This window comes from Cnephaeus nilssonii, assembly GCF_951640355.1.
Source record: "Cnephaeus nilssonii genome assembly, chromosome: 1".
NCBI classification, from domain to species: domain Eukaryota; kingdom Metazoa; phylum Chordata; class Mammalia; order Chiroptera; family Vespertilionidae; genus Cnephaeus; species Cnephaeus nilssonii.
The window spans coordinates 17,382,093-17,397,747 of NC_137072.1; the positions used below are offsets into that span (position 1 = coordinate 17,382,093).

Below are 15,655 nucleotides of genomic sequence, written 5' to 3' on the forward strand. Positions count from 1 at the left end.
GAGGGTGCAGGTTGGGCTGAGGGACCCCCTGCATGAATTTCGTGCACCGGGCCTCTAGTAATTTTATAAAAGTGTATTTTTTTTAAAACTTCATGAATGTTACCTATGCAAAAGTGATTCATAGTTTACCTTCTTTCATTCAATGTTATGATGGAAATGACAGCCAGGAATAATAAATGTATACTAGAGGCCCGGTGCATGAAATTTGTGCACGGATAAGGTCTCTAGGCCTGGCTGGCGATCAGGGCTGATCTGTGGGGTGACTGGTGGGCCCCCGCTGGCACCTGCCTTGGATGGCCTGGCACTGCCTGCTCACCTGCCTTGCGCCCCCCTCCCCCCCACTGCTGCCAATTGCCTCCCTCTGTGGGGTGACCAGCAGGGTCATTGGGGAGCCCTTGCTGCACTGCCTTGGCTGGCCTGGGGCATGCAGGTTGGGGCAGCTCCTGCATTGAGTGTTTGGCCCCTGGTGGTCAGTGAGTGTCACAGTGACCGGTCGTTCTGCTGTTTGGTCAATTTGCATGTTAGGCTTTTATTATATAAGATAGCAAATAATAGAAAAGGGGATGGGGAAAAAAGAAAATTGGAAGAGGTGTATTATAATTTATCAAGGTACAGACATTGGCACCTAAGCATTTATAAAAAATTATTACTGAAAATAACAGAAACAAAGAAACCTAATGAGTGTCAGAAATAAAACTTGGAACTCTGAGTTTCTGAAACTAGATTTTTCTATTGTTTTGCTTTTAATTTTTTTGGTAGGCACTGCCATTCTTTGGAAAATCTTTTTCAAGAATTGCAATGAATTTTCATTCATTTGGAAGTGATTACTTCAAAGTTCACTTAATGTGACTAGCACGTGGGCTAAAGATTGTCTCTAAATAAAAGAGATAGTTTTGTTAATAAAATAACATGACAATCTTAGGAAGAATAAAAAATGTCAAACAGAGCAAATATATCAAATTATATAGAAATTAAAATATATTATATTTGGAAGGATCCATTCATATATTATCAATGTTTTTATTCAACAAACAGTTCAACATTATCCTTGAAGAAACATTTACTTATTACTTTTTTATATTACTGTGCTTTATTTCTCTAAAGGCTTAGATAAAAATTCCCTTTACTTCTTAAAAAACAAATAAGATAGTTTTGACACTACGCAATTGCAGGATAGTGTTACCTTTCATTACAGGCAAAATATCTTCTTACCCTTCCAATTCAATCTATACACACAAAAAATGCAATCTGAAGTTCAGGATTATAAAAATTACACTCACTATGGTGTCCAGGTTCCTTACATTTTGTTTTCAAATTGTAGTTTCACACAGATTTTAGTCATTATTATAACTTAAAATTACTTAAGGAAAGAAATGATTATGCTTACCATTTAAATCCTTAAAACCCACACTGTAGTTAAATTCAGCCCTGGGAGGTTTAGGGTCTGAAGGAGGAAGCGTGTCGACTCCTAAGCTCTGTGGAAACAAATCCCCGCCCCCCCAAAGTTAATCCTGAGACTAACATTTTTACAGCACATTTAATCATTAAGTCAAAAGTCATGTATTGTTTACACATTTTCTCTCTACATATGTTCTTTTAAGATGATATTCTTATTTGAGAATGTTTTATGTGATTTCCCCCCCTGCATAATATTACAAATTAAAAATTATTCTAGAAAGTACATCTGTAAACAAAACAGGCCAACCGAGAACGATGAGAATGAGAAAGTTAATTTTTACAAACAATAAAAAAAATTTCCTGTAATGATGCATTTGTAACATATGTATTATACATTTTTCTTGAAAAACACACACTATTTTTCATTTAGTTGGTAGAAAAGTTTAAGATCCCTACCTTATTTAGGAATATTGGGTTGTTTTTATTTCAATATTTTATGCAGGAAGTGATGAATCAACCCTGCTGTGATTTTATGAGAACACTACAAGGCACTCTAGTTTGCCTGACTCTGTAACCTGGGTCAGCAGCCTCTGGGCTCCAGTCACTAGTGACTGACCCTGAGTTAATCTGGTCCTTCTTAGACCTGAAGCCTATGGCTGAGTGGCTTTCATGATACTTGAGGGGACGAAGTTCTTACAGTGTAAAGAGACTATAGTAACTCCCTTTTAGTCCTTTAAAATGTAGCATTTCCTCAAAAATTGGTCAAAAATTGTACTAATTTTCTTACCTAGTCTTTCTATAAAGGTAAGTGCAGGGGAGATTGTTCAGTGCTGGTGGTTGTGGGAGGGATTCACTTGCAGAAAATCCCTCCATTGGCTAAATGATTGGCCACGATGAGCATGGAAATTGCCAAAGCAGGAGGTATGTATGACCAATGTATTCAATCAACTGAACTCAGGTATAATTAGGAAAAATGCTTTATTCCCCCCGCCCCCGCCCCATCACAGTTACATCAGCAATATATAATATCGTCAATCTCCATTTTAAAAAAAGATAGCTCTCTTTTCAAATTAAAATCAAATTCTGTAACCCCATTCCCCTCCCCCCCCCAATTTGATAGTTAAAGAAGGAGGTTTACCTGGGTCAAAAGATCCATCTCTCCCAGCAAATTGCTGAACATTTGGTCTATATCATCATTTGACTCATCCATCTGAAAAAGAAAGAAACCCAGCTATAAACAGTCTAATAAAAGCCTGATATCTCGATGGTTGTCCCATCTCTCTTTTTTTTCCTCCAAGTGTTATATGGAGAGGAAGGCTCATTTCAACTTAAAATTCCATGACTGATCCCATTTCAACTTGCTTGGTCCAAGATTGAACCAAACCCTGGGAAACTGTCTCAGAGCTACAATCAGATTTTGTTTCTCCAGACCAAACTAGTCTCTGGGACCAAGTGGACAATGTGGGCATTGTTCAGGAATGCACCTCCCCACAGGAAACCCTCCTTAGAAGAGGAGCAAGCCTCATGCCACAGGTGGTTATGAAGGAGAGAGAGGCAGAACTTCACCTCCACTTAAAAATGTACACAGAAATATGTCCGGAGTCGGGAAGCATCTTTACCAAATGATTCTCTGCTTTACAAAAGCTCTCTGAAACAGCAGCTTTGGTTATTGACTTGGAAGTATTGGGGTGATAAACACTTAGAACTAAAATGGCCACACAGCCAAGTGATGAGAGACTGAAATAAAATCATGATGCCCGGTATCTTACATCAGAACCTTTCTTTGCCTAAGACAAAGGAAGCAATTGCTCAAGAAAGAAGTGTTTCCATACAATGAGGTGGGACACCCTGTGAGGTCCAAATAGCAGCTCTCTTCCTAACACTTTTGGCAGGGCTGGATTAGGAAATCTGGAGACATGATTACTAGGCCTCCTTCAGCTACTCGTTAGTAGTATGCTGTTTGGCAAAGGGATTTAACTACTTCACCTGTAAGATTAGTTTGCTGGAGATAATTTCTAGGAGTCCTAAAATGCTCTAAAACATTAGAAGATTAGTGCTAATTACATTCCAGCTAAGAAGTCTGGTTAGAGTAGAGGATCAGCATGGGTTTTAATTATTACATATGTTAACTTAAACATATACAAAAGTAGAGAAAAATAATATTATGATTTTCATGAAACCAATGTTTAGCTTTAACAATTCACAACTGATATTTTAATTTTAAATATAATACCTGTTTTCTCCCAATAATTATTTTGAAGCCAATATTATTTTTCCATAAATATTCCAGTATGTAGCTCTAACATATTTTTTTTTTTACCATAACCATACTACTATCATCTCTGTGATGATCACTAATTTTCCAGAACACCCTATCTGGCTTTAGTTGGGGTATCTGGCAGGAGCATGGGTAGCTACAAAACTGAACTGGCCAGGAAGGGGACTTCAGTTAAAACTCGAGAGGTCTACGATACGGTGGGACAAGCACATTCCTAAGAAGCAGGCACACATCAGAGAACCAGGTGTGCATACACATGGGATGGGGGAATTCAAGGAAGCCATTCAGTGAATGCTCAGGGTCATTCACACAAGGTAGGCAGGTGAGCACTCAGGTAGGAAAGAGACCGCCAAGCAGACACTGCAGGTGTGAGTCTATGTGAGCAGGTCTAAGAGGTCCTGGAGGACTCAAACAGAGCATCAGTGAAGAAACATGGATGATGTCCATCCTCTTTTATGTGGCTGTTGGGCTTAGGATTTACTGCCGTCAGGAGGAGGAGAGAGAGCTGCAGGTGGGGAGGAGAGTCAAAGCTGGCTCCATTTGAATGTGGTTTTATCCCCTCCCAGTTGCTTACAAAGTATCTGAATCATACCTTCCCTTCTTCAAATTATCTACAAAATGGAGGAAAGAAAGTATTTTAGTCAATAAAATGCCCATGGTTTCACAAACTCTCGGTTCAAAAAGTTAATCTGGTATTCAAAATCTTATAATGGGTGATTCAATCCTTGTTTTAATAAGAGGAAAGTAACAGAAAACAATAAATTTTCAGAACTGACCATTTATTTTCATTAGAATATTATGTAGTAGGGGGATGGGGGTGCTGAAGGGAGTCAATGAGGAAAAAAGGGGGACATATGTAATACTTTCAAAAATAAAGAATTATTTAAAAAAGAATATTATATAGTACAATAATGTGACAAAAACAGAAGAATCAGATTAATTATTATTAACAGGATAAATTGATAGTATTAGTGTTAATATATTTCAAACTTTTCATAAGAGAAAAATAATCTATTCAAAGTGGAAAAACATATTTATATTCTGACCTCAAAACAGCCAGCCAGTATTACAATACACTCACAGTATCCAAAGATAATGCTAATAAGAATAATCTTGCTATTGATGTTTTCTCTTGAATCATTACATTTGGGAAACTACTAAAGTGATGAAGAATAAAGTCTTGAAAGGAAATATGATACCCATGAATCAGAAAAACCCAGAGCCCAAAGACCTTGGTTTCTCAGCCTGTGCACACCACTGATACACAGCGGCTTAAGGACATCCAGAATATCTTACACTTAAGATGGAAACAACTCAAAACAGCATTCTCATGATTTCTGCTGACACTCTTCTAGGTTCATCTGGGAAAAATCTTTCCCCCTGTCCTTTCATTCCTTTCTCCCAGAGTCTGTTATGGAATTATTAAAAGCAGTCAGCATAAAAACTGTGCTGTAAATCTAGGTGTAAGTAAATCTGCTACTGAATGAACCACAGTTTAAAAGAGTTTCATCCTTGGTGAAAATAATAAGACATTCATTTGAATTAAGAGCTATTATTAACATAAATTCATGAATTTGTATTAATCTGTAAATACAATAATTTTACATACTTACTTTATTTCTGGAATGGACAGACTGAGTCACTCAAATATACGCCCCCTCCCCCTCCACACACACAAGTGTGAGAAAATAGGGATGTGTCTGTGTCTAATTGTATGTGTGATATTTTTCAAAGGTCAAAATCAAGTTTGGAGAGGGAGAGGGAGAGGGAGAGGGAGAGGGAGAGAGAGAGAGAGAGAGAGAGAGAGAGAGAGAGAGAGAGAGAGAGAGAGAGAGAAACACCCATCCCCAAGAGCTGCAAGTGTTATTTGGGTCATCAGCAGGGCGGGGCTGCCTTAGTGAAGTAACAGATTGCAAAACAAGCAATGTGCTTATCATGTTGGGTGGAATTAACATCTTTTTGTGAGTATGTAATTTCTGAGTTCCTTTTGTGTCTGGGAAGAACACCAAACTGCTGAGTAAAAGAAAATAGAATATGAGTTTATCAGATGGATTTTGTTGTTTTTTTTGGGGGGGTGGGTTGGGAAATGGATAGGAGAGAGGCTGAAATTCTCCCTAGATTTCCTGAACGTCCAAGGAAATTTTCCCCAATGCTTAATATTTCCCTAAGGCTCAAATTTCTAAGCCTTAGTTTTCATTCTCAAATACTTTCTCTTCTCCACATATATAAATTTCACATATACATATTTAAAAAACCTATTCATACCAAAAAAAAAAAAAGAGAGGTAACTATGTGAGGTGATGGGTGTGTGAGCTGAATTTATTGTGGTAATCATTTCACAGTATCTGAATATATCACATCATTATGTCGTACACCTTAAACATACAGTGTTATGTGTCAATTATAGCTCAATAGAGCTGGGGAAAAATCTGTCCTAAGTACTCTGCAACAGGACATTTATTTTATCCATGGCAAAGTTAACTTCATATGTTTAATTCAGTTTGGATGCAGGTGTCATTGCTCTTCGGATTAGTAATTTCAGCCATGATTTGGGACCTTGATCAGGACAGACCTTATTTTATCTGTGAGGGTAGCTTGCCTAAACTGAGCCCATTTATTATGTAACAGACATTTTCATTATTATTCTCCTCCCACATGCCCTATTTTGTCTAATGGTTGTTATTCATTTATAACTCCAATTTAGAAACTTCCGTGTAGTCCTTGACACCTCTCATTTTTCCATTCAATCAGTCAAAAATCCTGCTAGTTTTTCCAGTGTTCTCCTTTATGTCCCCACGGTGAAGCCATAGTGTAGATCCTCAGCTCATCCAGCCTCTAGCCTCCCAAATCCTCCATCAAGCCTCACCACCATCACTGGGAATTTGAAATACAAATGTGCATGTGTCACCCTCCTGTTTAAAACCTTCAGGCTGATACATAAGAGGAAATGGAGACAGTTTAGGTCTTAGCATGTCTTTTAAGTCCTTCATAATTTCCCCAACCTGTGTTTCAGGGTTCAACTCTTGCCATTCAAGGCCCCTGATGTTGATTTGAACAGGCTTTAAAAAGTCTATTTGTCTTTATATATGCTACTAGAGGCCCAGTGCACGATTCGTTCACAGGTGGGGTCCCTTGGGGTGGGTGGCCTGAGGGGATTGGGCCCCAGCTCGTGTCCCCAGCCTCGCAGCCCGGCAGCCCTTCCCGGCACCCTGCCTTGGCCTGGTGCTGCCCCCTCACCTGCTCCACCATCCTGCCTGCAGGGCGATCGATTGGGGCCGCCCTCTCCCCGTTCACCCCCCTACCCCCCACCACTGGTTGCCCGCTGCTGTCACTGGTCGCTGTCTGGAGGGTGATCAGTCAGGGCCAGGGCCCCCGCCCAGCTCCCTCAGTGCCTGGGAGCCAGGTGGCGGCCTTGCCTCCTGCCACTGCTGCTGGTTGCAGTCTGCAGGATGATGGGCGGGGTGAGTGGGCCCGTTTGCACCCGCCTTGGCTGGCGCCGCCCACTCACCTGCTCCACCATCCTGCTGTGGTCCTACTCTCATCTGGGCCCATTGGGGTGGGCAGTGCCTCCACTGTGGCCCGCTGCCAGCGCCACATCACCAATGTCTGCCATGTTCCGCACCGCCCCTGGTGGTCAGCACACGTCATAGCGAGTGGTTGAACTCCCGAGTGACAATTTGCACATTAGGCTTTTATTATATAGGATTTCCTTTAAATAATATCCATTTCTGTCCATTTCTCCTTCATAAAATTCTATTTATCAAAAACCAGCTCCTGTGTCAATACTTCAATGGGTCTTCATAATTAGTAGAGAGATTTGCCAGCCATTGCATCTGGGAACCGTATCAGTAAATCCTGGTCCCAACAACAACCTTGATATCCTATTTAATCTCCCTGGGCTTGAAGAGAATAATGCATAATTCATAGAATTGTTGTGACATTTAAACAAAATAGCATATGATTCTCGGCATAAACACCAATGATAGCATTTACCATACTGAGTCATGTTTTTTTTTTGTTACTATGTTAGAATCTCTTTCCAGACTGAGAGCTATTATTAAGTAAGGATCAGATCTGGTTAATCTTTGCATTAAAAAATGCTTTGTTGAAAGCCTAAGTCACCTCCCAAACTAACAGGAAAAAGCGAGCTACAGCGCAGGTCTCAGGCTGCCTAGGAAGCTAACATTCTACCTCCTGAGCCCTAGACATGGACCCCGTTGCACTGCACTCAGAGGCCCGGCACTCACTGCATTCCAGGGCAGGATAGTCCTGAGAAGTCGCCAAAGTCCACATTTCCTGTAACTATCGGGGCAATTAAACAAAACGTTTGTTTCTAAGCTGTTGTCACAGCTCTAGGTTTGCGGAACGTCACTCACTACAGCAATAGTTCTTTTTGTAATGGTTTCCAAGTGAGTAAATACTAATATTTACACAGACAAACTTTGTTGGGAAGCACAGAGGTTTCATTGGAGCTCACATCCATTTAGGCTTGAATCAGTTTTCAAACTCCCAATTTTTTTTTTAAGTAAACTCTAATAATTACTCAGCTTGAATGACATTAGCAATAACTTTCCTTCTTAACTAATTCAATCTCAAGTTAAGATTTCAAATAGTAGGTTAATTAGCCATTATTTAACACATAAAAATAAGTTATGTCTTCTACCTTAATTATTCCTTTATTCACATCATATAGCTAATTAATTTCAACCCCATATACATAGATTTATACCTCACTTTAGAACAGCTTAATTATACAGTAATATCAGGTTATCTGTGTCAATTTAATAATTTATAATATATTTGTGTTTTGCTATTTACTTAGAATTATATGTCTCTGCCTTGTACTGGGTTTGAAAATAGAGAATAAATTATATGTGCGTATATGTACTTGTTGATGCCACATTTTGATTTTTCATGTGCATTAATTTTATTTATTTACTAGAGGCCCGGTGCACGACATTCGTGTACTGGGAGAGATGGGGGGGTCCCTCAGCCTGGCCTGTGCCCTCTCGCAGTCTGGGACCCCTTGGCGGATGTCTACCTTGCGACTTAGGCCCTAAGCTGGCAGTCAGACATCACTCTCACAGTCCAGGGTTCTCGCAGTCTGGGACCCCTCACTCCTTATTGCCTGCCTGCAAGCGGAGGAGGGAGAGGTTCCTGCCACCACCGCTGCGCATGCCAGCCATGAGCCCAGCTTCTGGCTGAGCAGTGCTCTCCCTGTGGGAGCGCACTGACCACCAGGGGTCAGCTCCTGCGTTGAGCTTCTGCCTCTTAGTGGTCAGTGTACATCATAGTGACTGGTTGTTCTGCAGTTCAGTCAATTTGCATATTAGGCTTTTATTATATAGGATTTATTTATTTATTTATTTTGTTTTTGATGCAATTGTATTTTCCAAATTCTCTTCAAGGTGTATATTTGACTATAGCTAGAATGACGGGGAAGCACATTATCTTACCTTATAATAGACAAATATGCAAATTGACCGCACCTTCGCTACGCCCAAGCCACGCCCACCAACCGAGCCACGCCCACCAGGAAACCGTTGCAGGGATGTTGGGGTGTGGCGGAGCCCAAGGCAGGGAAAGACTCGGGGCGGAGGCTTTCCCGGCCTTGAGCACCAGCGGGGAGCCTGCACTGATCGCAGGAAACCACTGGGGGTCGGCTCCTGCGATCGGTAGCAGGGACGCTGGGTGCGGCGAGCCCAAGGCCAGGAAAGCCTGGGGCGGAGGCTTTCCGGGCCTTGGGCACCAGCGGGGAGCCTGCACGGATCGCAGGAAACCACTGGGGGTCGGCTCCTGTGATCCTTAGCAGGGATGTTGGGTGTGGCCGAGCCCAAGGCCACTGCCCGGGGCCAAGCCCAGACCCTGAAAAAGGCAGAAGGCGGTGGCCACAGCCAAGGCCTGGGTCCCCGGTGCCGGCAGAAATCTGGTGCAGGCAGCCAGGTGAATGAAGGTCTATTGCACGAATCTTCGTGCAAACGGGCTACTAGTTTATTAATATTTCTCATATTTTTAATTGAATTTATTGGGGTTACATTGGTTAATAAACCTATATAGTTTCAAGTATACAATTCTAAAATACATCATCTGTATATAGTATTGTGTGTTTCTCATCCCAAACCAAGTCTCCTTCCATCACCATTTATCGCCTGTTTACCTTCTTCTACCTCCCCCACAACCCTTTTCCCTCTGGTAATTACTATACTGTTGTCTGTGTCCAAAACAACTGCTGTTGTTTTGCTTTATCCCTTCACCTATTTCACCTAGTCTCCTAGTCCCACTCCCCTCTGACAATTGTCAATCTGTTCTCTGAATCTAATGTTTTTGTACATTAGATTTCACATATAAGTGAAATCATCATATTGTATTTGTCTTTCTCTGATGGCTTATTTCACCTAGCATAATACCTTCTACCTGTTGCGAAAGGCAAGATTTCCTTCCTTCCTTTTATATATTTTTTTACTGATGAGTGGTATTCCGTTGTGTAAATGTACCACAGCTTTTTTATCCACTCATGTACTGATGGGCACTTGGGCTGCTTCCAAATCTTGGCTATTGTAAATAGCGCTGAAATGAACACAGAGGTGCATATATTCTTTGAATCAGTGTTTTGGGTTTCTTTGGATATATTTCCAGAAGTGAAATCGCTGGGTCATAAGGTAGTTCCAGTTTTTTTCCTTTTTAAAAAAATACATTTTTATTGATTTAAGAGAGAAGAAGGGAGAGAGAGAGAGCAGCATCAATGATGAGAGAGAATCATTGATTAGCTGCCTCCACATGCCTTCTATTGGGGATAGAGCCTGCAACCTGGACATGTGCCCTGACTAGGAATCAAACTGTGACCACCTGGTTCCTGGGTTGACGCTCAATCACACAGCCACACCAGCTGGGCCCATTTTTAATTTTTTGAGAAAACGGCATAATGTTTTCCATAGTAGCTGCACCAGTCTTCATTCCTATTAACAGTACACAAGGGTTCCCTTTTTGTTGATTTTTTGATGGCAGTCATTCTGACAGGTGTAAGGTGATGTCTCATTGTAGCTTTAATCTGCATTTCTCTGATGATTAGTGATGTTGAGCATCTTTTCATGTCTATTGGCCATCTGTTTGTCCTCTTTGGAGAAGTATCTATTCAGGAACTTTGCCTATTTTTTAATTGGATTGTTGTTTTTGGTGTGAAGTTGTTTGAGTTCCTTATAAATTTTGGATATTAACCTCTTATCAGATATGTCATTGGTGAATATGATCTCCCATTCAGTAGGTTGTCTTTTCATGTTGTTGATTGTTTCCTTTGCTGTGCAAACACTTTTTAGTTTGATGTAGTCCTATTTGTTTATTTTTTATTTTTTTCCTATTGCCTGAGGAAATGTATCAGAAAAAAAATTACTACAAATATATCTGAGATTTTATTGCCCATGTTTTCTTCTAGGATTTTTATGTTTTGAGTTTCATATTTAAGTCTCTAACCCATTTTGAGTTTATTCTTATGTATGGTGTAAGAAGGTGGTCTAGTTTCATTTTTTTGCATGTATCTCTCTAATTTTCCCAGCACCATTTGTTGAATCATGTGTTTATATTTAAATTTGTAAAAGCAAAAATGAATACAAATATAAACATGTTCAAATACTGCCCTCTAATATATATTTCTTTGCTATGTACTAAATTTTCAGCATAATAGTATTAGATGAAGGGATTATTTAATACATTTAAAATGAAAAGATTTATTCATAAAAACACAAAAGTTTGTATATTAAATAAAATAGGTAATAATAAACTTAAGAATTTTTCATAAAACAAAAACCAATGAAAAAGATTGCTTTTCTTATAGATTTTATAAAGTGCACCTAACAACTGCTTTATAAAACAAAAAAGTTAAAATGTTTATCTTGCGATTATCAATTCTTGGCCTTACAGAAATGACACATTCACTGGCAGCCAGCATCAATGCAATACAGTCTACGCTATTTCAATTTTTATAAGGACTTTATTTGTCAAAAGTCTGCTTTCTTGTAGTGCTCGATTAGGATATTATGAACTCATGGGTGTCCTAATTTGAATGGTTACAAAGCTTATCTTTTAGCTGTGTTCTTAGTTATGCATAATCTTTAATTGGATTGAGGTACTGATAACAATAACACAATAAAAATATTAGAGCAGTAAGGATTAAAGGAAAAACCAGAATACTTGTTCATAAAAATTTAAAGGAAACAACAAGGAATATATAAAAATGACTTTCTGATCAATAAAATGATCAATTTAAGTTCAGACATGTTAGAATTGATCATCACAATTCTAGCAGAACAGTTGCTACCTATCTACCAAGGAGAAATCAGTCCTCTCTGTTGCTTCTGAGCATGGCTGTGGGTTGAGATAGATGATAGATAGATAGATAGATAGATAGATAGATAGATAGATATCTTTCCCCATTCCCTCTATCTGCCTGATAATAACAATAATAACTGATAACTATTAGGTGTTCTCAGGCTGTGCCAGGCCCTGTCCTTGTGCTTTACATGTACTGCTGATTAAATCCTTCCTCACAACCACCCTATGTAGGACACTTCTATTTCCACCTTACAGATGAGGAAGCTAAGGCACCCAGAGGTTAAGTAACTTGCCTAAAGTTACACAGTTTAAGTCAGTCAACAAATATTTATTGATCCCAGATACTGTTATAGGCCTGAGCAAATCTCTGTAAGATTTTTCTTTTTGGGTTTTCTACAACTGTATTTCTCTTCATCAAGGTGCTAAGGATGAACTATCTAAGACAGTGGTCGGCAAACTCATTAGTCAACAGAGCCAAATATTAACAGTACAACGATTGAAATTTCTTTTGAGAGCTGAAAATCGTCTTCTGCGCATGGGCCACGAAGTTTCAATCACTCTGTATGTGTGCGCCCGCACATGGTATTTTGTGGAAGAGCCATGCTCAAGGGGCCAAAGAGCCGCATGTGGCTCGTGAGCCGCAGTTTGCCGACCACTGATCTAAGAGATTTATCTACATATGACACCCTTTCAATTTTAAAGATAATTAAATAAAAGTGTTTGCATCCTTGCATTGAGACTGTTAATTTTTTTTGCGCTACATCCTATCACATATTTCTTACTGCAGGTGAACAGTGTTTTGAGTCTACAGCTAGATTACCCAAGCTTAAATATCTAGATAAGAAAAAAGGTTGAAAAATATGAGGTTCTGTCACTATCAATTTGCTTTGGTATTGTTAATATTTTAAATTTGTTAAAAAGTCATGTTTTTTCAAGGAAAAATGTCAGACTACACATTACAACTACAGATACAAAAGAAGAGAAAATTTTAAAAATCTGTTCATGATAGGGATCACATGAAGTAAGAAATATGTTGTGCAACATCCAGATAATCACAAATGCTGGTGGAAATTATGAAATAGCTAGATTACAGTGTGACTGGAAAATAATTGACAATATTGGAATTTACCCGATTCCTTCAGTGTAGGTTTTTTTTTTTTTTTTCTCAAAATGCAATGAAGGCACTTACCAAGAGGAAGTGGTTCACAGAACAACATAGCACATGGTTAAAGGTTCTTGCAATGTTTGGGGGGGAGGGAGGAAGTTAAAGATTTTGTGTAACATAAAACAGGAAACAGAAGCACCTCTGAAATTATACATCATATCAAATAATATTCAACAAAAAAGTAAGATGAAAAAAATCTCTTGGGCCAACTTAACTGCTTTTGTTCAGTACACCAGAGAACATTGAACATTTTAAGAACTAGACTAACAAGGGGTTATCCTATTACAGGGTAATCACTATGGTATATGAATAATTCAGACCAATACAACCATCAATCACACGGGAAATTAGTATGGACACTGCAGATATATATGTGCATGGTCATGCAAAAGGAATGGCTAAAACAATTGGGTTCTTTGTTAAGAATATTGTGATGGCAAAAGTTAGAGGAAAAATATTTTAAAATAAAAAGTTAATCATAAAATTACATGATTAATTTCAATAATTTAAAAACTACTGAGAGGGTGCTTTGAAAAGCCTTAGAATTTGTCACAGTGTAGAAACTGACATACACACACAGAACATGGGATGGGCTACCATATTTTTTTAAAGTATGATTTGATTTTTAAATTTACTTATTTTTTTAATTGCTTTGCTTTTGAGTGAATGCAGGGTGGAGTGAGGCAGAGTAACTCTGCTAAGTCCAGCTCTCGGGCAGGTGATATGGCTATAAAAGACCCAAAAAAGTCCAATAGGACTCAGAAGTGAGCACAATTTTCTCACTTCCATCTGTCCACATGGCTTTTCTATATCTCTGGGAGACAAGTTGTAGACTAGTTTCATTTGGATTTACATGGCCTGAAAAGAGATGAGATTTTAAGTTCCCTTTTTGTTCTCTTTGGAGCATCTATATAAGAAATGGGGAACTGCTTTTGTATTTAGGATCTACTGTGACATGAAACCAAAGTGACAGTATAATTTTGTTTGTTTTTTTTGAAGAGATGAACATAGAAAAATATTATTCACTTATTTGTAAATAAAAACTGCAGACATTAATTTTCATATACAAACTCCTGTGAATAGTTATCTGTACTCACTGTTTCTTACTCATCTCTATATTCTCTTGAATTTACTCTGCTGTGGCTGAATGTTTGGGTCTCCACCATCCCAAATTCATATGTTGAAACACCAATTCCCAGTGTGATAGTATTTAAAGATGGAGCCTTTGGAGCTAATTAGGTCATGAGGGTGAGCCTTCATGTTGGGAATAGCGCCCTTGTTAGAAGAGCTATGAGAGAGCTACAAGAGGACAGTCCGCCAACCAGGAAGCAGGTCCTCACCAGACACAGGATCTGCCTATGCTTTGATCTTAAACTTCAGATTCCAGAACTGTGAGAATTAAATATTTGTTGTTTAAGCCACCCAACTTATGGTATTATAATAGCAGCCCAAACTGACTAAGACATACCCCATTGGACTTTTGTTCCCACCATGTCACCAAAATGTGTCAAGATTACCAATGACTTTCATGTTCCTAATTCAATGGTTGAGTCATAGCATCTTCAACAGAACTTAACACCATTCGTGGGTCACACTCTGTCGGAAATCTCTGTTCACTTGGCTTCCATGAAAGCCTTCTTTCCTGCTTTTCCTCCTAACAGAGGCCAACTGACTTTGAAGCTTCAGGGGTTTTTCACTTGCAGACCTCTTCGAAGACTGCTTTTCTCTTCTGGCACTCAGCAGCAGCATGGAACACTGTTCTCTGGCTGGGAGATCATCCTGGCAGGGGTTGGAGTGAGGCCAGTGAGCTGCCAGCACTACCTACATCTGTCAGACTCCAGCAAGAGCTAGATCCATGGTAGGTCTCGAGGACTTGGATCCCATCTTTTATTCCAGGGAGAAGATCTGAAGGAGATGCTTTTGTGCTCTGCTCCTTGTGTGGGGTCATCTTGACCCAGGCTTCATTCTGGCTACCTTACATCACCCCAGGAACAGCCTAGCAGTTGGAAGTGAGCAGAAACTGAAGGCTGTGTGGTCCTGACTGAGCTGAACCAGCTACTTTTTGGGCTACGGGGAGCCATAGGGTGTTAGGCCATATCTAGTGAGAGCAAATGCTTAAGTTCTCTGAGGTTCTGCTCCTGGGCAAATAGCACCACCACAGTAAGAAACCACAGAGGAAGTCACAGATGAGGCCTTACCACAGAGAGCTGTGAGATTGAAATAAACTTTTTCTGCTCTATCAGTAACAAAATTAATTTTGAGCAACCATGCTGGAAGAAAGACTAAATTATCTATTTCCTCTATAGAAAATTGTATTTCAAATTCATCCTCAAATGGAGAGTTGATCAAAGAATATGCAGCCAACAATGTGGGGGAAAAATAGGCAGTTAATTCATAATAATAAAAATGTGTTACTTTTTGGATTTTGTGATGTTTGTAGTATTCATTTTAAAGAATTAGTAATTTGTTGTGATTTCCTTTCTCTCTCG

General features: G+C 39.4%; 1 protein-coding gene across 4 annotated transcripts in view; it reads right to left on the reverse strand.

Annotated features, from left to right (window-relative positions):
• APBB1IP (amyloid beta precursor protein binding family B member 1 interacting protein) overlaps positions 1-15,655 on the reverse strand; it is a 123,232-nt gene that overhangs the window by 59,098 nt on the left and 48,479 nt on the right. For 3 of the 4 annotated variants that reach the window (XM_079772955.1, XM_079772956.1, XM_079772954.1), the window contains exons 2-3: positions 2,537-2,608; positions 1,388-1,475 (exon numbers count right to left, since the gene is read on the reverse strand). In XM_079772955.1, coding sequence (XP_079629081.1) covers positions 1,388-1,475; positions 2,537-2,608 — 160 coding nt within the window. Of the gene's footprint in view, positions 1-1,387; positions 1,476-2,536; positions 2,609-4,722; positions 4,822-15,655 lie in introns of those variants that run through there. The other variant, XM_079772957.1, reaches the window with a different exon arrangement.